General features: G+C 36.5%; 1 protein-coding gene across 2 annotated transcripts in view; it reads left to right on the top strand.

Moving 5' to 3' along the window:
• Nucleotides 1-25,205, top strand: part of APBB1IP (amyloid beta precursor protein binding family B member 1 interacting protein) — a 99,478-nt gene that overhangs the window by 15,662 nt on the left and 58,611 nt on the right. For both annotated transcript variants that reach the window (XM_038529749.1, XM_038529748.1), the window contains exon 2: nt 23,059-23,130. In XM_038529749.1, the coding sequence (XP_038385677.1) occupies nt 23,059-23,130 (72 nt within the window). The remainder of the gene's footprint in view (nt 1-23,058; nt 23,131-25,205) is intronic.

Below are 25,205 nucleotides of genomic sequence, written 5' to 3'. Positions count from 1 at the left end.
ATGCATTAGAAGCAATCTGTGCTTTGACTCCAGTACATTAAATAAAGTATCTGGCGTGCCAGGGATTATAAAGAAAACAGTAGTTATAGCAGTAGAGGAGATTTATGGGGAGAACACAGTGATATCTGGAAGGTGAAGTTGGAGAAGTTGATGGGGGTTGGATTGTGAAAGAATATAAAACCCACATTAAAGAATATAGATTATATCCCGCAGACAGGAGAGAGCCACTGAAGTTTTGCTAACTGAAAGGATATGAAGAAAACTGGAGGCTGAGGTGGCTCAGCGGTTTAGCGCTGCCTTCAGTCCAAGGCCTGATCCTGGGGACCCAGGATCGAGTCCCATGTGGGGCTCACTGCGTGGGGCCTGCTTCTCCCTCTGCCTGTGTCTCTGCCTCTCTCTCTCTCTTTCTCTCTGTGTCTCTCATGAATAAATAAATAAAATATTAAAAAAAAAAAGAAAACTGGGTTTTGATAAGAAAGCCCTAGTGACATTTTAGAGAATGGATTAAAGGAGAAACTAGAGGTAGGGAGATAAATAGTAAGCAGATGGCAGAGTCCCGGTAAGACTTGTTGAGGAGCGGAACTAGGGTGGTAGTTGTAGAAAAAATGGGACAAATTCAAGGGCATTAGGAAGGGTTCATTGATCGGACACACTGGCTGTTCCAGTTGGGGGCCTCAGGAACAGGAGGCTAACAAGATGCTCCCGAAAGTTCTTGAGAATGGCTAAGGGGAGATAATTGAACTATAGGTAAAGACAAATGTAGACTCGTTTTTGGCATGGGAGGGAGTAAGGGTTTGGGAGTATAATGTGGACAGAGGCATAGTCATGTCTAGATGGCTCCTTTTAGCCACGAGTCTGTCTGGTCATCACAAACACCCGTAGCTATTAGGTTAGCCCGACCTATGCTTCTTCGCTGAGCCTGCTCTTGCCTTTGTCTCATCTGCTGTTCCACTTCCTAACGTTCCTGTTTCAGTTCCACAATTCTTGTGGCTCTCACATTTGACTTGGGTGTCTTCTGCCCAGACATCCAGTCTCAGCCTTACTTCACTGCACTGATCTTCCCTGGGATCTGATTTGCACCCAGAGCTATGCTGACTTTCTCCCCAGGTCCCATAATAACCTCTAACTTGGATCTTGCTGCACCATGACCTATGTTGGCAAGCCAGGGGGTGTTGAGGGGCAGGGTGGAGCAAAGAGGCAGCTGGAAGGGGCCATGTGGTGGTCGAACCACTACCCTCTGTGGAAATGCCTTGTGGACAATAAAAGTATAAATGCAGGGCTCAGTGTGAAGAGAAAATGGTGACTTGGATAAGTAAGCTGTTTTTGTGTCACTCAGCAGTATATCTACAGAGAATAGATAATAGGGGTGAAGATAATAGAAAACAAAGATGAGGGAGCATCTACTCCAAAGATAGTCCTGATTCACAGCTAAAATGACTAAATCATTTTTCTGAAGTGGTAACTTTGTTGCCACTTTTGCTTCAAAAAGTAGTTACGGTTGCATCTTTATTCATATTTATGAAATCTGGATATTTTTATGGTCATGCCTTTGCCAAGACAGGTGCCTAGGCAACAGGAAGATGAGTGGAATGGAAAGTGTGAGGACATGATGTGTGGTTTCTTGGAAATTTTACTGAGACCTCTATCTGGGAAAGTCCATGAAACACCCAATCAAAGACTAACCAGCACAGTATCCCATTTTTCTTTTAGTGTCCATAACAAAATGAACCTAAATTATCTCTTAATATATTATGTTCTTTATATCAGGACATCACTGGACTGTTGCAATGTTCTAAAACAAGTTATTAGAGGTAAAATTGGTGCAAAATAAAGACTATAGTATGCTATCCAAAAATATTAAGACCATATTTCATTTTACGTTTCCCATTCTGGTAAGATTATAAAGCAGTGAATTCTTTAATATACTTTGGTATATTTTTATATTCCGTTATGTTCCATCATTGTCTATTTTATTCTTACAATATTATTGTTCTGCTTTAATTAATTACTGTCATTTTGGAAGTCTTTCATTCTTTTTTTTTTTTTTTTTCCTCCAAATTTCCTCTAAATTTGACCCTGGTTAAATTGAGTATGTGTGTGTATACTTTTTCCTATGGCTATTTTCTACGTAGTTTGAAATTGTCCTTTTGAAATTTTCTCCTCTGATCCATAAGTTGTTAAGAAAATACTTTTTTCTTAAGGATTTCTTTTATTTATTTAATATTTTATTAGTAGTTTCTGTTTTATTATATTTAATCAGAAAATACAGCCTGTACAAGTTCTCCTTTGGGGAATTTATTGAGATTTTCTGGTATATGACTAGTTTTCAATAAATATTATAAACTAAGCCTAATTTTTTTAAAGCAAAGTCTGATTTTTACTCAAATCTGTTCTAGTAGCTTTTTTTTCCATTAATCAGTCATAGAGAAGAAATGTGTTCCATTGTTAAGGTCATGGTTTTATAAGCCAAATCTTTAGTATTATTTCTATATAACAATGATATAGTTTTCAAAATAATTTGAATATGTAAACGGATATATTTTTGGCTGGGAAGCTTAGTAATGATTCAGTTCTGAACCTAGACAAGTAATGCTAAAATCTTAGCAGTTGTTGCTCCTGAGAAATAATGAAAATAATTAGTTTCTGATAAGAAAAACACTTCTTCGAAAGTTACTAAGCATAGTGACAATAAGTAAATAAAATATCTTTTATAAAAATAATCATAAAATTCACCAACCAGAAACAACACCAGAAGGATACATTTTCGTTTGAATTTTCTTTTCCCTAAGACTCTAGGCCAGGAAGACAAGGAAGTATTTTTTTTTTAAGATTTTATTTATTTATTCATGAGAGACACACAGAGAGGCAGAGACACAGGCAGAGGGAGAAGCAGGCTCCCTGCAAGGCGGGACTCAATCCCAGGGCCCCAGGATACCTACCTTAGCCAAAGTCAGACACCCAACCACTGAGCCACCCGGGTGCCCCAAGACAAGGAACTATTGCAGTACACGTTCCAACTCAAATTGATCCTGGCAGTGTTTTAGAGAGGAAAGTCACAATCATATGGGGTAGAGAAGAGTCTCTTTTCCCTTTTTTGTGAGCAGCTTTCACAGTGGAATTTAACGAAAAGGCAGCCTATGGAATGGAATAAATTATTTGCAAACTGTGTATCAGATAAGAAGTTAACATCAGAAATATGTAAAGAACTCATACAATTCCATATAGCAACAACAGACAAACAACCCAGTTATAAAAAAATAAGCAGAGGACTTAAATAGACATTTTTCCAAAAAAGGCATACAAATGGCCAATGGGTACTTGAACAAGTGCTTAACATCTCTGATCATCAGGGGTGCAAATCAGAACCCCAATGAGGTATCATCTCACACCTGTCAGAATGGCTGTAATCAAGAAGACAAGAGATAACAAGTGTTGGCAAAGATGTGGAGAAGAGGGAACCCCTTATACATTGTTGGGAATGTAAATTGGTTCAGGAACTGTGGAAAACAATATTGAAGTTCCTCAAAATATTAAAAGTAGAACTGTTTTATGGTTCAGCAATCTCTCTTCTGAGTATATATCCAAAGGGAATGAAGACAGGATCTCAAAAGGATACCTGCACTCTCATGCCTATTGCAGCATTATTTACAATAGCCAAGATACGGAAACAACATAAGTGTCCATCAGTAGATGAATGGATAAAGAAGATGTGTATATATACACAGTGGAATATTATTCAGTCTTCAGAAAGAAGGAAATCCTGCCATTTGTAACAACATGGATGACCTTGAGAGTGCTGTGCTAAGTGAGATAAGTCAGACAGAAAAAGACAAATATTATATTATCTCACTTACATGTAGACTCTAAAAAAACAAGCTCATAAAAACAGTAGAATGCTGGCTTCCAGGAGCTGGAGGATGGGAGAATTGGGGAGATGCTGAAGGGTATAAACTCGCAACTAGTGGATAAATGGAGGTCTAATCCACAGCATAATGATTATACTCAGCAAAGCTGTATTATAAACTTCAGAGTTGCTAAGGACTAGATCTTAATTGTTTAACCAAAAAAAGATAATCATGTGACATTATAGAAATGTTAGCTAACATGTGGTGATCATGCTGCAGTATATAAATGTATCAAATCAACACAGTGCACACCTTAAATATATATAGTTATATTTTCAACTATGTCTCAGTTTAAAAATAAAAGCTTGAAAAAGATAAGATAAAATAAAACAAAAGGGACAGGATAGATGCCTCTAGAAGATTGTCCACATGTGGCTTTCAGTTATGTTGCTCATTTCCACCTAGCAGATCTCATGTCATTGTGAATCCTTGACTTGATCACAGGTAGAATTCTAACTGCAAAGGAGTCTGGGAAACATCATTTTTAGATTTCCAGCTTCAGTGTTACAGCAGCACATCATACAGGGCACTAGGAGAGAGTGTTTCAGAAAGCCAGTTAGTAGTATCTGCCATAGAATTATGAAGAAGGAAAAGGAGGGAGGTGGAGAGGAAGGGGAGAAAGAAAAACTTTTTTTTTTTCTATGACTCTTATAGTTTTGCTGTTACACTTAGATTCTTGACCCAATTTGAGTTTATTATGTGTATAGTCATGGAATAGGGATCTGATCTTATTTTTTTCCAAATGGGTAGCAATTTATCAAATTTCTTATTTCTGCTGATTATTAATTGCCAACTTATTCATATATCAAATTTAAGTTCTGTGATCTCTCTGTTCTTTTCTATTGACTTTTTTGTGTAAATTTTAAAGTACCAAATTTTTTTCTTTAAATTACATTTTTTTGTATTCCTAACCATATTAAAATAATCTTTTGTATCTTAATTAAAGTTAATAATACATTTGTCAGCTTTTATTTATTTCTTTTAATCCATCTGGAGGTTTAATTGAAATTGCAAAATGTTTTATACTCATTTAGGAAAAATGGTATCTTTACCATATTGACTGTTCCTTTCTAGTAACATGTTCTGTCCATTTGGTCAAGTCATCTTTTATACCATATAGATTTCTCTGTCTAGAATTGGGAAATTGCTTGTTACTTATTTCTGTATTTTTCATAGTTTTTGTTGCTGTTATAAATTTGATTTTTTATCATAGCATTTTCTAACATTTATTGCTAAAAATGTCGTTTTGTATGTATTTACATCACATCCACTATCTAATTAATTGTACTTTTTGCTTATATTCCTACGTAGACAATCATGTCACCTATGTATTATACTAACTTCATCTTTTCCCTATTGCCTCTTTGACAAATCTATTTTGGGGTTTTTGTAAATAAAGTTTGAGATTAGAGATCATGGCAGAGTAGGAGGACCCTAGGCTCCTCTTGTTGCATGAACACAACTCGACAACCATCATATTATCCTAAATACCCCTAAAAACTGGCCTGAAGACTGACAGAACCAACTCCACAGCTAAAGATAGAGAAGAGGCCGCATTGAAGAATAAGACAGAGACTTAGACAAAATGTGAAGTTTGTCCCAAATGAAAGTACAAGGTAAGGCCACAGCCAGAGTTCTTGGTGAAACAGATTTAAGTAACATGCCTGATGGAGAATTTAAAGCAACAATCATAAGTTGCTTTAAGATATTCACTGGCTTGAGAAAAGAGTAGAAGACATCAGTGAGACCCTTACTACAGAGATAAGAATTAAAAGAAAAAAAAGACTTAGTGATGGAGAATACCATAAACAAGATTGGCAACAGGCTTGATTAAATGAACAGCAGGGTGAAGAAACAAGAATAAATTAGTGTCCTAGAATATAAAATAATGGACAATAATTAAAATGAAGAAAAGAGGGCAGCCCCAGTGGCGCAGCGGTTTAGCGCCGCCTGCAGCCTGGGGCGTGGTCCTGGAGACCCGGGATGGAGTCCCACGTCAGGCTCTCTGTGTGGTGCCTGCTTCTCCCTCTGCCTGTGTCTCTGCCTCTCTCTCTCTCTCTCTCTGTGTCTATGAATAAATAAAATAAAATCTTTAAAAAAATAAAATGAAGAAAAGAAAGAAAGAAAACAATATGCAATATGAGAATAGACTTAGGGAATGCAGTGACTCCCATCAAGTATAATAACATTTGTACTATAGGAGACCCAGGAGAAGAAGGAGAAGAAGAGAGGAAAAAGAGGACAGAAAATTTATCTCAAGAAATAATAACTACTCTAATATGGAGAAGGAAACAGACATCCAGATCTAGGAAGCACATAGAGAACACCCATCCAAATCAACCAAATCAACAAAAGCAGGCCAACATCAAGACATATTGTAATTAAGTTTGCAAAATACTGTGAGTAATAAAAGAAAAATCTTTTAAGGCAACAAGACGAAGGAAGTCCTTGACCTCCAAGGGAAAACCCTATGGCTAGCTGGAGATTTCTCAACAGAAACTTGACAAGCCAGAAGCATGATCTATTCAAAGTACTGAAAATCTGCAGCCAAGAATGCTGTATCCAATAAGGCTATCTCATTCAGAATAGGAGAAATAAGAGTTTCCCAGATAAAAGCTAAAGGAGTTTGTGACTACTAAACCGGCCCTACAAGAAATATTAAAGGGGACTCTTTGAGTCCAAAGGAGAGACCAATAGTGACAAAGACAAGATCAGAGAAAATCTCCAGAAACAATAACAAAATAAGTAATAAAATGGCAATAAATACATATCTATCAATAATTACTTTGAATGTAAATGGAATAAATGCTCCAATCAAAAGACATGGGGTGTCAAATTGGGTAAAAAAAACAAAAAAACAAAAAACAAAAGACCAAGACCCATCTATGCTGCCTACAAGAGACTCATTTGAGACGTAAAGACTTCTACAGATTGAAAGTGAGGGGTTAGAGAAACATCACACAAATAGATGTCAAAAGAAAGTCAAGAGTAGCAATACTTACATCAGACAAACTAGATAAACTTTGTTGTTCCTGTCTTGTTGTTATCCTTCTGGTAGCAGGGTAGTACTGGACTCATGGAATGATTTTGAATGTGTTCCCTCTATTCCATTATTTGTAAGATTTTTATAATGATTGTCATTAATTATTTTCTTAAATGTTTGATAGAATTCACCAATGAAACCATGTGGTCTTGGGCTTTTCTGTGCGGGGAGATTTTGATTCCTAATTCAACTTTCATTCTTGTTATTGGTCTAAGAAAATTTCTTCTATTTCTTGGATTCAAGATTTATGATTCAATCATAATAACTTGCATATTTTTAGGATTTATCTGGTTTTTTTTCTAAGTTATCTGACTTGTTAGTATATAATTGCTTATAGTAATCTGTTACCACACTGTATTTCTGTGGTTTTCTGTTGTATGTTTTCTCTTACATTTCTCATTTTGGTTTTTGAATATTCTCTTTTTTTTTCTTAGTTATAAACCAAGACTTAGTTTTTTCAAAAAAGTGGCCATTACTTTCAGTGTTATGTTACTGTTTATTCTGGTCTCTATTTTAATTTATTTCTGATTTTTCTTTGTTATTTCCTTCCTCTACTATGTTTGAGCTATAGTTTCTTCTTTTTCTAGTTCCTTGTGGTGTAGTGTTGTTTGTTTGAACTTTTTTCTTAATATAAGCATTTATAGTAAATTTCATTCTAACCTCTTCTTTTGCTATATCCCATAGGCTTTGGAATATTGTGTTTTTTCTTTTTCTTTTGTTTTGCGCCATATTTTGACGTACTGTTTGATTCCTTATTTGGCCCATTGCTTATATAGTAGTGTGTTGTTTAATATTTATATATTAAATATTTAATATTTTAAGTAAATAAAGTTTTATTACCACTAGCCATGGCTTGTCATCTACAGCACCTTTTTCCCTTTGACAGCAGACTTGAGTAGTTATGACAGAGACCATATGACCTGCAAAACCTCAAATATTTACTATCTGACCCTTTATAGAAAAAGTTTGCAGATCCTGCCATAAAAGATCTATAAATTTGAAACCTTTGTTCTATTGTCTCAGACTACCAGAACAAACAAGTAGTAGCAATAATGATGAGACTCTTTGACTTGTATCTGGTTTTAACAGAAGCAATTTCTGTCTTTTACAATTAGAATCATGGTTGCCAGGAGCACCTGAGTGGTTCAGTTGGTAAAGCATCTAACTCTTGATCTCAGCTCAGGTCTTGATCTCAGGCTCATGAGTGCAAGCCCCACATTGGGCTCCACACTGGCCATGGAGCCTACCTTAAAAAAAGAAAAAAGGAAAGAAGAGAAGAGAGAAAAGAGAAAAGAAAAAAGAAAAAGAAAAGAAAGATTAATGGTTGCTATTGGTTTCTGGTAGATACCCTTATTAAGTTAAGGAAAGTACCAACTATTTCAGCCTTACTAAGAGGTTTTAATTGGATTTTTATTGAACTACCTATTCACCATGCATTAAGATGATCATATGGTCTATCGTTTAATATTTAAGTTAGTGAATTACTGCAGTATATTTCCTACTGGTGACCTCTTCTTGCATTCCTGGTTATTATGTATTATTCTTTTAATATATTCCTGGAATCATTTTTTAAATTTTATTTGGGATTTTTGCATCTATTTTGAAGTTATATTGATTTGTTTTCATATTTTTGGTTGCTTTTTAAATAGCAGCCTATTCTTGTTTCTATATTATCTTAAAACACTCTAAAGCCATTAGATGCATTTTTTTCTTTTAATTTCTTTTCCATTTCTCTCATCAACTCTGTCTCCTCAGGGGTCAGTGTTCTGGTCTTTAGTCTTGAGGCTCTCATGTCTTGCTTATCCTCAAATATTTTATAACCCTTAGTTATTGATTTATAATTTTAATGAAAGGGCTCGAATATTATAGGAAAATGGCATGAATTTACTTGGCAACTGTTACAACCCTCTTTTTCGGCTAGAAAGCTCCTGTAGGTTTCTTTCAAAAATGAATGTGGGGATTAATAGGCAGCCTTCCCCTTTGGTTTGTCTTATAACAATAAGACATGTAAGTTTCAGCCCTCTTTGAATGCTATTTACCAAGGCCAGCAAAGCTTTGTGCTGGAGGTGGAGGGCATGAGAGTTTTTAGTGCTTTTTACTCAATGTGAATCTTTCTCTTCCCACTCCCTTCTGATTGATTGGTTGACTGAATTGTTAGCTGGGGGATGCCTGGGTGGCTCAGTGGTTGAGCATCTGCCTTTGGCTCAGGGTGTGATCCTGGGGTCCTGGGATTGAGTCCCACATCAGGCTCCCCTGTCTCTGCCTCTCTCTGTGTGTCTCTCATGAATAAATAAATAAACCTTAAATTAAAAAAAAAAAAAAAAAGAATTGTTAGCTGGTTGGGTTGGAAACTGCCTATGTGTCAGGCAACCAACTTTCAAGGCACTGCTCCAGTGGTTTTGGGAGACTTAATACTCAGCTTAGGAACCAATGAGACACTTTTCCCATCTTACTTAAGGCAAAGATGTTTGCTGATTTTAGACTGGGGCAATTGTGACAGCTCATTTTTCCCTGTGACACGGAAATTCAATGGCCTAAAGCACTCAGTCCTTTAAATAATTACTTTTCCAGTTGGGAGTCTCTGGATTCCCTCTGCTGACCCTGAGTGTGGGTGTTTTCCTTGGCTCTATCTTAAGCAGCCCTCTTCTAGCTTCATATTAAACTGCTCTTTCCTTAGCTTTTGTTGTTTAGTCCATACAGTACTTTCTCTTTAACATCTTCCAGAAATTCCTCAAAATTTTTAGTATAATGATGCTATTCTTCCTTGCTTTCCAGACTAAATGTCCTTAGAATTTTAGTAGAGTGTGTATTCACTGTCCACTATTTGGAACTAGAAGTTGTTTTTTGTTTTGTTTATTTTGTTTTATTTTATATAAACCTGAGTTTAAGGGATGGATATGATAAATATCTTTATCCCTTGTGCCCCTTTGCACTTAATCCTTTCCCTCCAACTCCTGGCTCCAATAACCTGCTTATAGACATTATAGCTATTCCTTTTCTAGAATTTAATATAAATGGAATTATACACAATACAGTATGTTTGACTTCTTTCAGCCTAGTATCTTTGAGATTCATCCATATTATTCTGTGCATTACTGTTTCTTCCTTTTTTTATTGATAGTAGCATTCTGTGAAGTGAGTATACCACAATTTGTTTATTCACTCATCAGTTTTTGGTTTTTATGAACATTTAAACATGTTTCTGAGTGAGCATGCATTTTCACTTTGCTTGGGCCTTAAAGTGTTATTGCTGAGTGATGAATGTGTGTTTAATTGTATATGGTACCTCTATATTGTTTTTCAAAGTGGCTATACCATTTTGCATTTCCACTAGCAATGTATGAGATTTCCTGTTGCTCTACAACCTCATCAACACATGGCATTTTTTTTTGAGATATAACTGACATACAGCTTTATATTAGTTTCAGGTGTACAGCATAATTATTCCATATTTATTTATATTGTGAAATGATCAACACAGTTCTAGTTAACATCTGTCATCATGCATAGTTTATAAAATTTTTTTCTTATGATGAGAACTTTTAATATCTATTCTCTTAGCTTTTAAGTATACAGTACTGTTAATTGTAGTTACCATGCTGGTCATTACACACCTGAAACTTATATACCTTATAACTGGATATTTCTACCTTTTGACCTCTTCACCCATTTCACTCAGCCCCCACCCCTGCCTCTGGCAACTACCAATCTGTTCTCTGTATCTATGAGCTTGGGGTTTTGTTGTGTTTTTTTAATTCTACATATAACTGAGATCATACAGTATTTGTCTTTCTCTGTCAGTGCATTTTAAATTTACCTACCTACATACAAGCACCACTGTGTGCCAGTTACTGTGCCAGGGCCTTGACTATGCTAATTTAACTCTCAAAGTAATTTGATGAATTAGGTATTTTTACTCCCATTTTACAGATGAAAAACCTGGAATTCACCAATTAAGTTGCTCAAAGTCACGCGGTAGTTAGGATTGAATTCAGGTTTGACTCACGTTCACACCTAATAAATTCTCTGATGATAGAACAGGCCCCCCAATATATGCCATTTGAATGATGATCAAGGGTAATTCCAAGTTCCATATTCACTGTTTTTTTTTTTTTTTCTTGATACATGAATTAAATAGAGAACTGGCTTAGTAGTCTAACCAAAACTGACAGAGAACTCTGGAGCATTCTGTGTTTTCAAGTACATTATTTTCATTTTCCATTTGTGCTTTCTCACAACTGTAAGAGAAAACTTTAAATGCTATTGTTATAGAGTGGGTGTGATCCCATGTAGACTGTATAGAGAAAAATATAATTAAATTAAAAGGCTCTCATTTGCCATATGTAAAAATAACACCAGTAGGAAATTATATGTAAATAGCCTTCACAAATTGAAGAAACTCACATAGAGCCATTAAATATTCTCATATATCCACAACACTGGTAGGTGTCCTGCTTTGTTTCATAAATGTGCTCAGATCTTAACTAGTTTGCTATTTGTGATGCTCTGTAGTTGGGCTAATTACTATCTAGTTGGCTTATTCAGGGACACGCATTGCTGTATTTTTCATGACAAACATATCATAATTATGGCAAAATAAATTATTAATGCTGACATTGTTATGTTGTAATGATATAATAATTACTAATTGTAATTAATACTAAGTTAATGATCTTTGTACCTCACAATGACTAGGTACAATGATTAAATTCTCGAAAGAAAAAGCATTAATTTTTAAAAGCTTTTTTAACAAAATAATTGTATTATTATCAATATTTAATTTGCCATTCCCTAGTTAACATCTTTAGGTGGCTGCAGACTAGCATTTTGGTATTTCTGTGCATTGAATTTTGACATAAACTAGTTATTTACCAGATGTCTGCCCCTGCATATTTCACTTGTGAATGGGGATAATGTATTTTGCAGAGAAAAATAATATATATATTATATATGTTATATATATAAGTATATATAAATAAGTAAATAAAGTATATATTACAAAATACATGTATATTTATATACATTTAGATATAAATGTATATAACTTTATATATAAAATATATATAATTTATAAACATTTATATAGATATATAAATATATAGATATAATTTATAAATATATATTTATAATAAATTTTATTTATCATAATAAATGACATACTGCATAACATACTGCTGCATAACAAGCCACTGCAAACTTTGTGCTATAAAATATACAGTTTTATTATGGTTATGGACTCTGTGGGTCAGAAATTCAGACAAGTCACAGCAGGGCTAGCTTCTCAGCTCTATGAGATCTGTGACCTCAGCTGGGAAGCCCTGAACATCTGGGGGTGACTCAAACATCGGGACACTGTGCTCATCTGGAGGGTTTTTCACTCACCTGCTTAGCCTGGGATTGGTGATTAGAGTCCTTCAGTAGGCCCCTTCCAGGTGGCCCACGCTTCTCACAGTGTGGCAGTTGGACTTCTAGAAAGAATGTCTAGAGGGGGTCCTGAGAGGCCCAGGGAGGTGGCTTTTATCCTGCATTTATCAAAGCAGTCATAAGCCTGCTCAGATTGAGGAGAAGGAGACATAGATTCCACATCTCAATGGAAGATGTCTCTACATCCACACTCATCGGCTTTTCCTGGCTAATTGCTGGAGTCCTGGGCATGGCTCCTGTGAGCTCTTGGACATGACTATCCTGTGCCTGGGAATACAGTCATTTCTGCAGGGCTGTCTTTGCAGGCTACATATTCTTCCTATGATGGCTTTCCCCCTTCTTTTGACCTCTGTGCAATTAGTGTGGCCTTAGCTCTTACTCTGGGCAGTTCCAGCATACTCCACAAAACAGAGACCTGTGTTCTGAGTTCCCACTAAGGTCTCAAAAGACACAGTCTTTTCATTTTTTCAACTCTCTCCCTCTTTCAATTCATGACCTCTCCTCCCCCACCAGCTACAACCAAGAACATCCCTAGGCCAAGTGGTTTTCTCTGATGGGAAAGGATGGGACAAGAGGGAGGACCCTGGTCTGGAGACAGTTGACCCTAACAATATGCCATGCTGTTGTCCCCATCATCCTCCTCTCCAAAATCATGATCAGAGTGTCTGACCGCAGCCTGTGCCCTTGCACATCGGCCTTCCAGGCTTCTGGGAGATTCTGATTACTCAATAGCATGAGGATGTCCACTTCCTGAGCAATTCCATCCAAGCCAGGCCTATTCTATGCACTTTAGATGTATTAATTTATAGAATTCTCACTTTGACCCTGGGAGGTAGTTTTTTTCACACCTTTTTCAAAGATAAAACTAACACATTGAGATGTTAAGTAACTTGCCAAGGTTACACAGCAGTAAGTGGTTCAAGACTCTAGTCTTATTCCTGGGGAAAAGATCTTGTCTGCTCCCTGCTGTTCTGTGGACCCCCCAGACTGAGGCCCACCTAGGTGGGCCCACATATCATAGTGGGGGAGATAAATGCACACAAAACAGAAGCCCACAAACACTGCACCCTAGCTGCCTATAGAAGATGGTTTAGGAGAACAATATTAGATGGGTTTTGTTTTATTTAAGGGATGAATCACCTTAAATGTGGAGGAGTAAAGATTCAGTTCCTTTCTTTAAAATAGAGTGAAAGTGTTGTCAGTAGCATCTTTGAAGAAGAAGAAAGATATTTTACTAAGAGACCCAGGAAAAGAATGAAAACTGGGCTGTCACTGAAAAATCTCAGATGTACCTTAGATTTTTCTGATGTAAATTTTTTTCCATGGCATGTATCACCATAATAAGTTTTGCACATACCAGCAGTCACAGAAATGGCTGCAAATAGTTCCAAACAAAGAGAAATAAACAGCACAGTGGGACACACAGTGCTTGAGTTCATTAATGCAGTTTACAATACTTGACCCTCATCTTGACCAAGAGCCCCAATCTTTGGGGGTTTCTAGGAACAGGCATAGAATATTGACCAACGTACAGAAACGGAAAACTCTTCACCCCACAGAAAGTCAAGAATTGGCTGATATTTCCAGTGTTATCCTTAAGCCATGCTGCATATAATTTTTTTGCAAATGCAAACATCTGGCTCTTGGCATCATATCTTGAAAAGAAGAGCAAACCATAAATTTCCAACAATAGAGACTTGATTAGATGATGGTGCAGCACATCCACACGAAAGATGCTTGGAGCCATGAAAGTGACTTTGGAAGAATTCTGAGTAACAAAGAAAGCACGTAAAATTGCTGTGGCCCCGGAAAAGTTGTCTGTGTTGTTATCTTGGTTTCCCACTCACTTCTGAAAGCCCTGTGTTGACTCCCACCCTCAATGCTCCAGAGATAATCAGTGACTTTTGTGCAGTTAAGTCAAAGGTCATTTTTCAGTTCTCATCTTGAGAACATTGTATGTTACTATCATATTTCATTGAATAATTCATTAGTATTTTCTTTTTTGGAGGTGGGAGAATGCTGCATTAAATAGAAAGATTTTAAGACCTAAGAGCACAAAGTGATTCCTAGAATTACATACCATTTCTTGTTAGTATTTACAAATAAAACAGAGTTTTCACAAATTGAGAATCTAAAGACATTCATTAAGACATGCAGAGCATGCCAGGACACCCAGCCATTCGTTGCCCAAGGCCATAAAGTCTTGTTCCTTAAAACCTCTAGAGTTCACAGTATAATTTTTAGGCTTATCAAAGAAAGTTGTGAATTTTTCTATACTTCTTACTTGTTTAAATACAAAGATATATTTTTCTTTATTCTCTTAAGTACTCTTGGAAGTTAAATAACCTCTCTTGAATTCTAATAGAAGCTTTTGATAGGCATTTGGTATCTAAAAAGCAGTCCTTCATGATGCAGAATCTGCCATTTCAATTTCTTTTCACTTTGAAAATGGCAATCTGAGAGCTTTGGCAATTAATTGTATAAATAGCTCATCCTAACAATAATATGAAAATTATTAGGATTCTAGAATGCTTTATTTGTAAGTCAAAGGTAAAAAATAATAGTGGGTGATTGTTACACATTCTTAGGATATAAAATACAAAACTTTACAGATCCTATATAACCTAGTAAGTATTGTGTTTAACCTGTAAGGTAACTGACTCACAAAGTAATCCTCATTACAGACTTCTATTTCTCTGTGTGCGTTTGGGTGTCATCTCTAGGCAGATGCCTCGTGTGACTCCGAGTGTATTTTCCACCTGTGCTTCTGTGTGATCGTGGGGCCATCACTCAAACTCTGGAGCACATGCTCCTCATCTGTGAAAATGGGAGAAATATTCATCCCCACATGGTTTTTGTGAGAGTCAGATGATAGAACATATCAGTAGGTCACAAGATAGATGTTTTTTTTTTTTTTCAAAGATTTTATTTATTTATTCATGACAGAGAGAGAGAGAGGCAGAGACACAGGCAGAGGGAGAAGCAGGCCCCATGCAGGGAGCCCGACGTGGGACTCGATCCCAGGTCTCCAGGATCATGCTCTGGGCTAAGGCGGCACTAAACTGCTGCCCACCACCACCACCACCCCCACCCCCCGCCCCTGGGCTGCCCAGGATAGATGTTTTTTCTCTGACATTGTCTTTGCCTGCCTCTACTTCTTATTCTGCCCGTTCCTCTTTCTTTTTTTGTTTTATTTTGTTTTACCTTGCTTTTTTAAACTCAGGTCTGTCTGGCTCAAAAGATTGATTCTTTTTTCCCCCAGCTTTTCATTTTGAAAAGCTTCAAAACTTCAACAACAAAAGCAAAAGTAGTGCAATGGACTTTCATTTTCCCTTCATTTCATATTCACTAATTATTTACATTTTTTTCTATGTCCTCTTTTTTCACTATCTTTTAAGAACAAAAACCTCTTACATAATCATGCTATCACACTCAGGAAATTAAATTGATTTAATGCATTGTCTGGTAGATAGTCCATATTCAAATTTTCCAAATTATGCCTATAATATCTTTTTTTTTATTTGAAGAGTCCAAAACAGTTACTTTGTTGTTTTGCAGAACATGCCTCAATTTGGATTTGTCTGGTTGATTCCTCTTGACTAGACTCAGGCTAAACATTTTGGCTGCAGCATTATAATGGTGACATATGTCCTCAGTGCATCACATGAGGGACAGTGGTGTCAGGTTGTCCCATCAATGATGATCCTAAATTTGATCATTTGGTTAAAGTTGGACCTCCCCCCCCCCAGATTTCTACATTTAAAAGTATAGCCTTTGAAATAGTTAACTAACATCTGTGTTCCTTACTATCTTGCTTCTGAGTTGAGCATTTGGGGATCTTACTCAGGCATCTCACCTACCCTGGAGCTTAACTTAACAGAGTAGAGAGTTATTCTGAGTCAATATCGTTTCTCAGCCATCTTTCATCCATTGGTGTCAACATCCACCATTTATTCTTACTATTCACTAGAGAGGTTGTAGAATCATTTTCCTTTTTTTAATGTCTTTCCCTAGCTTCATTTCTCTTCATTCATTTATTTAACAAATATTTTTGAAGGTCTTCCATGACGAAGGCAAGCACTAGCACAGCTCTCCGTGGTAAGGCCTCATCTGTAACTTCCTCTGTGGTTTCTTTACTCTGGCAGTGTGTCTTGCCAGGAGAAAGACCTCAGAAAACTGAGGTATTTTTTCTCACCAGTTGTGGCATGGCAGTCCATGGCTACCAGTGGCCCCGGAAGTAGCTGGTCCCACTCAGCCAGGACCATATAGATATCAGTTTTTGCTACATCCCAACAGCTAGGCTGGTTCTGGAGACAATGTAAGGTGACCATGAAGTCTCTGCAGTCAAGGTGAGCCCATGCAAGGAGCAGAGCAGAACAATGTCTCCTTCAGATCTTCTCCTTGGAATAGAAGGTAGATTACACAGTCCATGAGATCTACTGGGGATCCAGCTCTTGCTAGAGTCCAGGTGAAGTGGAGGTAGTGCTAGCAGCCCACTGGTCCCACTCCAAGCCCTGGAACCACCACCAGGATCATCTCCCAACATAAGAACTGTGTTCCTCACTGCTGCTCGGGTGCTAGAAGAGACATGCAGTCTCAGAGAGGACTTAGAAATGAGGAGCCTAGAAGCTGAAGCTTTATAGCTTCAAGTCAGTTGGCCTCTGTCAGGAGGCAAAGCAGAAAGGAAAATTTTGATGGAGGCCAAGTTAAAAAAAGTATTTCCAATAAAGAGTGATCAATGAGTGGTGATAAATGTTGTTTGAGATGCTAAGAATTAATCATTGGATTTGGCAACATCCAAGTCATTGGCAGTATTGACAGTTTGGTAACATGGGGGAACTAGAGTCCAATTGGGGTATGTCTTGGTCTGTTTGGGCTGCTATAACAAAAGTATCAACTGGATGGCTGATACAACAACCATTTGTTTCTCACAGTTCTAGAAACTGGGAAGTCCAGGATAAAGGCATGAGCTGATCTGGAGTTTGGGGAGAGCCCTCTTTCTGGTTTGCTCATGGCCATCTTGTATCCTCACATGGCAGAGAATAGAGAGAGGAATCAGCTCTCTTGTGTCTTTTCTTATAAGGGTCGCTAATCCCACTTTCATGACCTAATTACCTCCCCAAATCCTCACTTCCAAGTATTAATTCTGGGGATTATATTTCAACATATAAATTTTGGGAGGACACAAACATTCAGCCATGTCAGGATAGGATGAGGAAAAAATAGAGATGGGTAGGTAGGAGATGGTGAATATAGACAGATATTCATAAGAGTTTTCTGAATAATTAATGTCCATAGTTTCTTTTTACAAATGAGTGAACAATATATTTTCTGTTTTTGTCTCTTAAAAAAAACCCTAAATTATGTTGTCATTTTAGTTCAATGTCACAGTGGATCCCAAACACAAAAGCAACCCCCCAATTCCTGATATGGATGCTCAAAATTAAATTTAAAAGGCAACTTGAGGAAATCTCAAGATTTAAAAATTCTCTCCTCAACCTATGCATATCCAAAGGAAAATAGTCTACAGCTTGTCTCCCCAAGGTACAGAAAGCCATCTGGACAGATGGAAGTGAGAATATTGAGTTCATGTGAGTTTGTTTCCCTGTGTCACATGCTTGTATGCTTCTTTGTCCTGTTGAACATTTCTGGGTCTTTCAGCCATCACTTTTCACCTACCCTGGGACTTGACCTAGCATAATGATGCACTCTGCCCTACTCCACCCTGCATTCATTAAAAAGCAAAGTAGTTTGGAAGTAAATACATTTACAAATCATACCTTAAAAAATATAGTAGCCCATCTCCTGTTCTGTGTGTCTTGATTCTACCCCGTGACAAATTCTAAGGCCTTTGAAAGCACTGCCATAGTGGTTTTTAAGTTATTGAAATAAACCATGTCATTTCACAATTTCTTTTTCATGTACAAATGTTTTTTCCATCTAACTCTTGCCATCACAATATTGATTACTGAAGAACCCTACTGTCTTGATGGTTCCTTTTGCATGACCATGCATATCCCAGTGTCCACACGAATTTCCTTTGTGAGTGGTTGTTGTGTTTTGTCTGTATTGTTTGTGTGATCATAGTGATTATCCTACTAATATGACAACTGTTTGCTAGCTTATTTCTTAAAATTTTCACTTACCTCAGATGTACTATATAAAGCCTGTTAAGTTGGCCCAAGAGATTTCTTCATCTTACTTCTTTGTTGAGTATTATTTGATTTATATGTAAGTTTACAGATGCTTATATTTCCTGTTTTATGTTACACAGATGCTTTAACTTACCCCCACCCCCAAACATTGCAAGAAGCTTTAACCATATGCTGTGTTGTTCTGTGAACCACTTCCTCTTGATAAGTGCTTTCATTGCATTTTGCAAAAAAAAAAAAAAAAAAATATATATATATATATATCTTGAAGGAATCAAGTAAAATTTAATATTGTCAGTTATTTTCCAATCATATTGTACACTATCTACATCATAGTTTCCACCATCATTTGTGATCTTCTGGATTCTACATTTCCTATCTCATACTAAGTGTGATTCCTATAATGAACAGATTTTTTTTTTTTTTAATTTTCTCTTCTTTGGTATTTGTGGTTGTAATGTGTGGGCTGACGTTTTTTACTTGAAAAAGAAATGAACATGACCTGCTATTTTTTTTAATTTAAAAATAATAAAAATACCAAAGCAAATTCATATGAATAGAGCCTCAAATTTTTCAACCTGTTTTCTTATTATTTCTATTTATATTTAGACTCTGACAATCTAGCTGTAGACTCAAAGCTTTGATTACCTTCACTAAGAAATACATGATAGAATGAAAAGTTAAAAAGTTACAGTCTCAGTGCAAAGATGCAAACATTTTTAACTGCCTTCAAAATAAGACATACAATACAGTGTGTAAATAAAGCCTAGGTATTTAACCCTTGACACATTGATGAAATGAAATACCTGAAAGAGATTTGTTAACAGTGTCTGGGATCAATAAATATTTGTTGATTTACTTAAATTGCATAGCCTTGGGCAAGTTACTTAACCTCTAGGTGCCTTAGTTTCCTCATCTGTGAAATGGGGAAAATAAAAATGTCCATTGAAGGTGGTTATAAGGATGGACTCAGTCAGTATATGTAAAGCATGAGAATAATGCATGGCACAGAGTGAGAACATCTAACAGTGTGTTAATAGTTATTTGTATTGTTATCAGGCAGGTGCTGGAATGGGGAGATTCTTCTCTCTTTCAACCCACAGCCATGCACAGAAGTAACAAAGAGAGGGGTAACATCTTTTCTGGTGAAATTTTGAAAACCAGTTCTAACTTGTCTGAACTTAATTGACTGACTCATTTTAATGATCAGGAAGTCATTTTTTTATACATTTCTTGTTATTTTATTATTTTAATTTTACTAAAAGATATTCTTTCATTCTGTAATTGGTACCAGTACCTCAATTCATGTAAATATTGTGCATATCTAAGAACACAGCCAAAAAGATGAGCTTTGCAAACATTCAAATTAGACCATCCACAAACCTGGTACTATAAGAAAGCAGGTATTTGACAAAAGCTCCTTATAAAAATATATATTGGAAAAAAATATTTAAAAAAAAATGTATATTGGGCAGCCGGGGTGGCTCAGCGGTTTAGCGCCGCCTTCAGCCGGGGGCATGATCCTGGAGACCCAGGATCGAGTCCCACGTCAGGCTGCCTGTATGGAGCCTGCTTCTCCCTCTGCCTGTGTCTCTGCCTCTTTCTCTCCCTCTGTGTCTCTTGTGAATAAATAAATAAAATCTTTAAAAAATAAAAAATAGTAAAATTAAAATGTATATAACACAAGGTTCTTCATGGTATGGATGTTGACTGCCACTAGTATATCATAAAAATCTTAGATTTTATGCAGAAGTTGTTAGTACTTTTTAAAAAACCTATATGAAAAGTAGTCTTTTTAATTGTTTTTTGTTTTATGAAAAGTGCTTATAAATGTATTATTATCTATTGTGTTTAACATACAAAATTGTGTGTTTAATGAATAAATATTTTAGTTTTAAATACATCAAATAACCCCTTTAATACTTTTATGCCCAAAATTCAGTTCATAGCAAAAAAGTATAACATATATGTTATGAGAGGGGTACTTGAACATGTTCATATGTGTGTTCATTTTTTTTTACAGATTAGCAAATTCAAACACATGAAAAATAAAAATGCATCATCATCAAATGCACACACACACACATACATATAATTATTCTCTATTTGAAACCCAGTGCAAGCCAGAAGCAGATAATTCTATGTAAATAGCAAAATACATAATGTTATATATTAAAGTGATACAGATAACCTGATAAATTACTATATAATTAAACTGTTACATTTTCATTCAAAATTATGGTATAAATCTATGTTTATAGGGTTAAAATTTGTTAGATATATGATGTGAATAAAGGAATAATTAAGATGGAAGACACAACTTGTTTCTATTTATTAAATAATAATTAATTAATGCACTATCTGAAACATTAACTGACTTCAAATTGAATTAGACAGAAAGAAATCTATTGATTTCTTTGTTGGTCTTTCCAAGACCCAAAGGTTGCTTAGAAATTACATATTCGCAAAAAACTGTTAATCCCACCCAATCGTGATTTGCACATTGCTTGTTTTGCAATGCATTGCTTGACTAAGGCAGCTCCACCCTTGCTCTTTTGAACTGCTAACCTGAATAGCACTCAGGGTTGGGTGTTCTCTTTCTCTCTTTGGCTCTCTTTTTCATCTTGATTTTGACATTTGGATACCACACATACAAACAGACACAACCCTATGTTTTCATGCTTGGGTGTGTGTCTATGTGTATTTGTATGCACTATATATATCCCTGTAACTCTTGTTCTGTCCATTCCAAAAATAAGGGGTTTTTTTTTGGAGGGGGGGATAAATATGCAAAATTTATAGGTTAATCTACATTTATGTTAATAAAGGCCCTCAATTCAAATGTCTTACTATTTTCGCCAAGGTTACAACTCTTTTAAACTGCAATTCATTCAGTAGCAGATTACTTATGCCTGTAGATTTACAGCACAATTCTGATGTTGACTCCTTTTAATAATTCAATACCAACGGAATGGTTAGAAAAAGGAATGAAAGGGCAGGGGGCAAGATTTTACCAGATGAACACAGGAAGAGTTTCAGCAGAGGTCATGAGAATGCTGCTGTTTTTGAGTTATTTCCATCTTCCTTAGGTGCGTGATTCACTCTGGCATGTCCTTAGCCCACTGTGTATGAGTGGTGTGTGCAAGCCGAGAAACTAAGATCTTTGCGCTCAATAGGTTTTTCTGACTTATCAGTGTCATTGCTTTTCAAGACGTTATTCTTCATCATGTTAGTGGTTTTCTAAATTTAATGATTTAAGAGAAAGGTTTAAGGGCAAGATTCTTATTATTAACATCTTCTTTGGTTTCTGTGAGTTCTTTGGGACATAGGCTGGCACTTTTGAGGTCAGCAAAAAATTTATTCTTTCCACTCTGGATGGATTATTTTTCTCCTATGAAAAATTAAAAATGTGTTAACACTAACTATTTTTTAAAAGTGAAATACAATTAATATATCATATTAGTTTCAGGTGTACAAGATAGGGATTTGACAGTTATGTATTTAATGAAATGTTCACCAGGATACACTAACACTTAACTTTCTCTGTTAATAATAATTCATCTGAAGGATTTCTTTTTTTGTCACGTTGTACTGCATAATATTCTAATAAAAATAAACTCCCATAGGTATTTCTGGAATTTTATTGTTTATCTTGCTAGTTTCCTCTTATCAAAGTGACAAATGAATCATCCATAACGAGATTTTGAATACCAGATGAAGTGTTTGAGGGGACAGCGTGTGAAACCATGAGTACTTTGTTGACTTAAATACTTTCTTTTCTCCATTTTGTAGATAATTTAAAGAAGGGAGGGTATGACTCAGATGCTTTGTAAGCAACTGGGAGGGAATAAAATCACATGTGAGTGGCTTCCCTCCCCAACGAGAGGCAGGACCTACTTGCAGCAGTCTCTCCTTCTCTGACCGATCAACATCAAGCCCAAAAACCTTCACAGAATGGAATCTTCCTTCTTTATTATTCCATCTTTGCTCACTGATGCTGTGCTTGCATCATCTCTGACTCAGACTTTTACACACAGACACCTGCAGTGTCTGCCTTGTCACTTACATCCCTGAGTGCTCACCTGCTTACCTGGTGTGGTCTGTCCCTGAGCAGTCACTGAATGGCTACCTAGGATTCAAGTACCTGTCTCCGTGCCCACGTGCACATACACCTGATTCTTTCAGATGTGCCTGCTACTTAGGAACGTGCTTGTCCCATGATCTCACAGTCCTCTTTCGTTTTAACTGAAGTCCCCATGTCCACTTGGCCCTACAGAAACTAGTTTAGTCTGGGAAAGTAGAGTCCAGTTGTGGCTCTGAGACAGGTCCTAAGGTTTGGTTCAGTCTTGGGCCAAGCAAATTGGAGAGAGGGCACGCATGGAATTCTAGGCTGAACGTTTCTCTCCATAGCCTTCTCTTTTTGACTTTTTGATGGATGAGGTTCTTGAGGAAAGTAAAGAGGTAGGACAATTTTCCAGGGACTAGGCTTTTATTAGACTGTTTATATCTGGGTTGTTTCTTTTTCCTTTTTTAGATGGGTGAGTCCAACGACGACATAGACCAAATGTTCAGCAATTTGCTGGGAGAGATGGATCTTCTGACCCAGGTAAATACTCCTTCTTAACTTTCAAATTAATAAAAGACAGATTTACAGAATTTGGCTTTAATAGGATGAAAGAGCTATCTTTAAAAAAACAACAACTGGAGATTAACAATATCATTTCTTCCTGAGGTAACTATAACAGTGGCGGGTAATAAAGCTGTTTTTCTGATTCTACCCTCTGAATTCAGTTCATGGAATACATTGGTCACACATACATTCTGTTCTGGCAGTTCCCATGCTTATCATGTTCAGATATTTAGCCAATGGAGAAATTTTCCCCAAGCAAACCCTCACAACCACCACCACTGAACAATTTCCCCTGCAGTTACTTTTATACAAAGACTAGCGAAGAAAATCACATTATTGTTAGTAAAGGTTCTTTCCCAATCTTTGAGGAAACTGCTGCATTTTAAAGGATAATGGGAGTTATTGTGGCTTCTGATTAGTCTGTAAGAACTTAGTCCTCTCAAGGATCACAAAGACCACTGAGACAGGCTTCATGTCTAGGAAAGAGCTACTGGCCCCAGAACTAGATTAACTCAGATCACCCCATTGTTGGGCTGATGGGGCCCCGGGACTGCTGACCTGAGAACCCGGACCCAGGTAACAGAGTCAAGTGAGCATTAGTGTGTCTTGTATTGTTCTCATAAATGCTTTGATTCAGAGCATAGTCAGCTCATCACTGTCTGCATAAAATATTAAAATGAGAATAATCTGGTATTCCTAAATAAGACAAAGATCTTAAAAGCTTTCCAAAAAATAATTGAAGAATACTCTATGTTTTTTAAAGTACTTGTTTCAGGAAAAATAAATCAATTTTAGTTAGCTTCTGCTTTATAGTTAATATAAAATTCAAGAATGTTTAGCCTCTGTGAAGGAAGAAACAAAATATGAGATGGTAGGCTTAGATAAAAAGGGTGCTAATTAACACTGAGTGTTAGGATGGTCACTTCATTCTTCTAGAGGAGAGGAAGTTCTTACACCACCCATAAAAGGGAAGGATTTGAATGAACAACTGTGGTCTCCATCCCTTCACTCACTTCTCCAAGTGGGAGAATGACTGCTCCTTTTTTTATTTTTTTACAGATTTATTTACTTATATGAGAGAGAAAAAGTAAGGGTAGGGGGGCAGTGGGAGAAGAAGAGAAAGGAACCCAAGCAAGGTCCAAAAAAGGACCCCTTAGGGCTGAGTCCATCTCCAGGCTCCATCCTATGACCCTGAGATCAAACCTGAGCCAAAACCAAGAGTTAGATGCTTAACCCACTGAGCCACCCAGGTGCCCCATGACTATTCTGATTAAGTCACAGTCTGGGATTTTCATAGGATCGCAACAGTGTTGTTACTCTAACTCAGGAGTAGGAAGGGGGTGGGCATAGTGTCTTGGACCTTCCTCCCCTCAAGGCCCTTTTGCTATTTGCTCTTTCTTTATTGTGCTTAAGTGGATGTAGTCACAGGGGTTCCTTGGCTAATGCACCTCTCCCAACAGGTAGGCCTCAAGAGTTCATGGTAAAGAGCAGGCCCCACTTTGTCCTTGAGTTTAAAATCTAAGCTTCAATTCAACCACTATCAAGTGCCCTTTGAGATTATTGAGTATTCTGAGTCATTAGAAAAGCTGTATTTTGATCTTCATTTGTGAATTTTGTGCATATTCAGTTCTTTGAAGCTACAGTGTGGTTGGCTTCCTAATTTCCCAAAAGAAGCAAAATTAAAAGAAACGAAAATGTAATAATGTGATTTTAACTTTTTTATCTTGAAATAATTTCCAGCTTAGAGAAAAGTCAGAATAATAATACAAAGCACTCCCATTCACTTTTCTCCCAGATTTCTCGTCAATTAACATGTTAACTCTATTTGCATTATCATTCCCTATTTCTGTCTCTTTGTCTCTGTCTCTCTCTCCATTATATATGTGTTTGTGTTGTGTGTGTTATATGCATGTGTATGTATATATTTCTGCACACATATATGTACATACATATATGTATGTCATGCATTTAGAAACTATGTATATGAATATACATTTCTGCATAGAGAGACATAAAGGCTAAAAACCAGTACATATATTAGCTGGATTTTT

The sequence above is a fragment of the Canis lupus genome, chromosome 2 (genome assembly GCF_011100685.1).
Source record: "Canis lupus familiaris isolate Mischka breed German Shepherd chromosome 2, alternate assembly UU_Cfam_GSD_1.0, whole genome shotgun sequence".
In the NCBI taxonomy this organism is placed as follows: Eukaryota; Metazoa; Chordata; class Mammalia; order Carnivora; family Canidae; genus Canis; species Canis lupus.
This window is presented reverse-complemented; position numbering and strand designations above follow the sequence as displayed.